This window comes from Myotis davidii, unplaced genomic scaffold, assembly GCF_000327345.1.
Source record: "Myotis davidii unplaced genomic scaffold, ASM32734v1 scaffold217, whole genome shotgun sequence".
Lineage (NCBI taxonomy): Eukaryota > Metazoa > Chordata > Mammalia > Chiroptera > Vespertilionidae > Myotis > Myotis davidii.
The window spans coordinates 5908138-5912502 of record NW_006290034.1 but is presented as its reverse complement, the minus strand read 5'-3'; the positions used below and the strand labels follow the sequence as shown (position 1 = coordinate 5912502).

The window sequence follows — 4365 nt, the reverse complement described above, 5'->3', positions numbered from 1 at the left end:
TTGACCGGAAGTGGCCATTCACCTGTGACAGTCTCCCATCCGCAGTGTCCCCAGCCCTCTCCCCCATGTGGCCCCAGCTCTGCCCGACACCCCACGTGACAGCCACACTCATGACAGCCACACCATGTGACAGCCACACCCATGACAGCCACACCCATAACAGTGCAGGACATCAGGCCCAAAGAGCCAGGCTTTGCAGAGAAGTGGTATTTATTGAGAGCCATCTGCCCAGAAACACGACCCACGTGTGTGCAGGCATGCATGTGTGTGTGCACGGGTGTGCAGGCATGCATGTGTCGGGGCAGTGCGGCTCACGTCAGGCGCGTTAGATGGCCTTGGCCAGCCCCACGCGGTTGTTGGCCCTGTCGAAGACGCTGTAGTACTCGCGGATGAAGACGTCCCCCAGGATCCACTGCTCAGAGCTGTCGTCGCCCTGGAAGCCACTGGAGCAGAAGCCGGAGTCCTGGGAGAGGCGAGACTGAGGTGACGCGGGGCCCAGCCAGCCGCGGGCCGCCAGCACGGCTGCTCCCTCCCATGCCCTCCCCGTGGCTCTCAGCCATTACTTCCTTCCGTCCCTGAAATCGCCTGCCAGGGCAGGCAAACAAGCATGAGATTCATCTCACTCAACAGGTGAAGAAATTGATGCTCAAAACATATAAAAGGGGCGTGATCCAAGGCCAGCTGGTGGGGCCCCCTCACCCCACTCCTCATTTCCTCCCCAGCCCCCCATCTTCCAATTCTCATGACCTCCTGCCCTGATGACCTGCCAGGGCAGCTGGGGGACCCGAGGCCTTGCTAGTTGGGGTGCTTAGGATTAGGGCAAACCCAATCACTGGGAATCTGGGTCCCCACAACCCCAGGCGATCTAAGAACATCCAGAGAGACGAGGCTCCTGGGCTGAGGAGCTAGAGCAGTGGACAGAGGCTCCCACGGGGTCTATGGCCCTGCCTCCCTCTCCCTCAAACCCAGGCCTCTGTCCTCCCCATCTGGCCCACTTCTCCCAGGACAAGGCTGCAGCAGCCACACACGCGGCCCAGGGACCACAGCGCCCCTCAGGAGGGCCAGCTGGTCTAAGCACACGTCCTGCATTCCCCATGTAGGCCCCCCACTTCCCACCAACTTGGCTGACCCTCCAGGAGGGCGGAGGGCCCTAGTGAGCCTGGGGCTCCCCCTCACCGCCCCCCACACCCACCCCGAGACGCATACCTGGCTGGTGTAGGCGGAGGCGGGCAGCGGGTACTTTTTGCCGTTGATCTCAAAGACCACATTGGGCATGCTGCTCAGGCTCCCGCAGTTGATCTCAAACTGGAAAACCAACGAAACAGACTCACAGACACAGAGAAGCTGACGGTTGCCCGAGGGCGGGACGGGTGGGAAAGGTGAAAGGGGACGGAGAGGTACAAGCTCCAGTCATGAGAGCAGTGAGTCGTGGGTGCCACACACAGCAGAGAAAATAGTCATATCAGAGCTGTGTACGGAGACGGACGGTCATGCACTTGGTCTGGTGGTCACTGTGTAAGCACACAAATGCCAAGTCAGTGTGCCGTGCGCCCGGAACTAATATCAGATTGTATTACAGCGTCAACTGTGCTGTAGTGAGTCACTTAAAATTACGTGTTTAAAAAGGCCAGAGAGAAGTCCTCTGAAAAGGGCGATGGGTGTACCCGGCCCGTGTGGTCCACTCGGTTGGTTGAGCGTCAGCCCTTGAACCAGGAGGTCACTGGTGCCGATTCCCATCAGGACACATGCCCGGGTTGTGGGCTCGATCCCCAGTAGGGGGCGTGCAGGAGGCAGCTGATGGATGTTTCTCTCTCATCAAAGTTTCTATCTCTCTCTCCCTAACTCCCTCCGAAATCAATAAAAAACATTTTTTGGAAAATGTCCTCAGGTGATTGACAAAAAATAATTTTTTTTAAGGGCGATGGGTGTGACCGGAAGAAGCTGAGCCGGTCCCAGGCTAAGACCCCTTCCTGGGATCTGAGCCACGCGGTGGGGAGGGCCTGCTTTCTCAGAGCACCCTGGGGAGGCTCAGGCTGGGGGGAAGGTCAGGCTGGGGGGACAGGAGGTCAGGCTGGGGGACAGGTCAGGCTGGGGGCACAGGAAGTCAGGCTGGAGGCACAGGAGGTCAGGCTGGGGGCACAGGAGGTCAGGCTGGGGGCACAGGTCAGGCTGGGGGGACAGGAGGCCACCGGGAAGGCCGCCCGGGAAACCATGACATCTGTGGTCCCCGCCGTTTCCCTTTGCCGTCTCTCCCGTGCACCAAGGGGTCCCCTCGGGTGGCCTGGGGGGGCAGGCCTGGCCTCACCATGCCGTACTGGTCCTCTGTGGCCCCAATGGCCTTCTGGATGCTCAGGATGTCGCTGCTGGGCCCGACCAGCATGGAGGTCCCCGTGTCCAGGATGGCCTGGCAGCCGCCGTCACAGGCCACCACCACACCGTCGACCGTGACCCTGCAGAGGGAGACAGGACGGCCTTGCTGCGCCTCCCTCCCGGGTGCCCCTGGCCTCCCCTGCCAGGATCCGGGCAGGGAGGACGCCCAACCCCCACGTGCCCTTCCCTGGGACCTCTTCTTGGACTCCCCACAACTTCCTGAACTCAGAGAAAAGACCGAAATCATGTTCTCCCAACTCAGTGGCTAAATCAAGACCACCCCACCTTCTGTGGGACAAGAACTGCAAAAAAAAAAACAGCCAAGTCACGTGCACGCGGGTGGATGTACTGGAATGTACTTCGCTCGTTGCCTGGAGACCGAGTTTTCCCCCCCCGCTGTTGACTTGCTGCACGTCTCAGGCAAGTTACCCAACCTTCCTGCACTCGGGCTGCCCATCCACGAAATGGGTACATTAATGACCCCTTCCTGACTTCCTAGGGATGGTTATGAGGTCCAAACCGGCTGCTAGAAAAGCATAAAGCGAGGGAACTCACGGCACCCACCTCGCTGGGTGTCAGTGAGATGAAAGGAGGCAGCCCCACTCAGCCAGTGCCCCGCAGGGAGTAAGCGCTCAGGCAATGCCCCGTCTCATTCAGAAAGCAGAGGCGAGGCCGTGACTGTCCAGGCCGTGGGCCTGGGAGTGTCTCATTCAGACTCTGGTGTGATGGTCTCCTGGGCGGCTGACCCCGGGCCCCACGGCCCCGCCCTGGAGGGAGCCTCTGGCCGGGCCACAGCCGCCGCTCACCCACCTGTCCACGGTGAACTGCCAGTACTCCTGCACGGTGATGGGCACCCAGTGCAGCGAGCCGGTGTAGTAGGATGGGTCGATGGCCCCCAGCGTGAGCATGCTCCCGGGGCCGTTCCTGAAACCAAGGACAGGCGTGTTGTGGCACTCGGCACCCGGCTGCAGCTGGCTGTGGGAGGGGACCCCCAGGAGCAAGCCGCCCCCAGGCCACAGGCTGCCGGGCTCTGCATGGACCACCCTCGCTGTTCCCAGCGGCCGCCCTGTGCCCCCGTTCCCCCTCCCCCAAGGCTGAGAGTAGGAGGGAGGGCTGTGCACAAGGCCCCCCACCTTTGGATTAAACCTGCCACCTCCGCCAGCCCCCTCTGTTCCCCTGGGCTCTGTCCACGGCCAGGAGACGCAGGCACACTAGTGCCACCCGCTCCCCGCCCACTGTCCCCGTCCCTGCCCTCGTCTAGCTCCTCCACCTCTGGGCCCTAAAACGCACTGTCCCTCTGTGTCACCGGACGGCACCCATTCATGCCTCAGCGACGCCTCCGGCCCCTCCACACCCTCCCTTAGGCCGGCTTCCCTGTTATTATTCAGCTTAATACACGCAGACCTCCCAGTCAGCGCCTGTCCCCATCTGTCATCATCATATGTGTGTTGTTGTGTGTCGTCTGCTTCCCCTGATAAAAGTTAACTCCCAGGCTGCCTCGTTTGCTAATCCCTCCCCATCTGCTGGCACAGCCCCTGCACACAGTAGGACCCACTACATCTATTGAGTGAATGAATGAATGAATGAATGAACCAATGCACCCCTTGCCTGACGTCCCCTGACACCAGCCTTCCCCCGGCCCCTCTGTCCAGCTGAGCTGCCCATGACTGGAGTCCAGAGCCACCAGCTCCCGGGGTGAGCGTCCCTCCCGCCTCAGTTTCCCAAATTGTGCAAGGAGAAGGTAGGACTCCTTCGGAGCCTGCTCTGACGTCTGTGAATCTCGGTGACGTCAACAAAGGATTGCGGGGGCCGAAGTGAGAGCCCGTGTAGAGGTCGGGTCAGGCTTGCTCTTTAAATGGCAGAAATAAAGGTCCAATTTCCGCCCCTGACTCTGGCTGCGCCCGTGACCGTGTTGGGGCCTTCGGACGAGAGGCTGGATGTGCCTGGATGCGGTGACTCCCCTTGAGCGGCAGCACCCCGCGGGGTGGCCGGACC

The 4365-nt window shown here is 61.1% G+C and overlaps 1 protein-coding gene across 1 annotated transcript in view; it reads right to left on the bottom strand.

Annotated features, from left to right (window-relative positions):
* Positions 1 to 212: 212 nt before the first annotated feature.
* Positions 213 to 4365, bottom strand: part of LOC102769611 (chymosin) — a 9316-nt gene continuing 5163 nt past the window's right edge. Inside the window, exons 6-9 of the mRNA XM_006762989.2 lie at positions 3181 to 3310; positions 2306 to 2450; positions 1207 to 1305; positions 213 to 463 (exon numbers count right to left, since the gene is read on the bottom strand). Of these exons, the coding sequence (XP_006763052.1) occupies positions 326 to 463; positions 1207 to 1305; positions 2306 to 2450; positions 3181 to 3310 (512 nt within the window). The 3' untranslated portion in view covers positions 213 to 325. The remainder of the gene's footprint in view (positions 464 to 1206; positions 1306 to 2305; positions 2451 to 3180; positions 3311 to 4365) is intronic.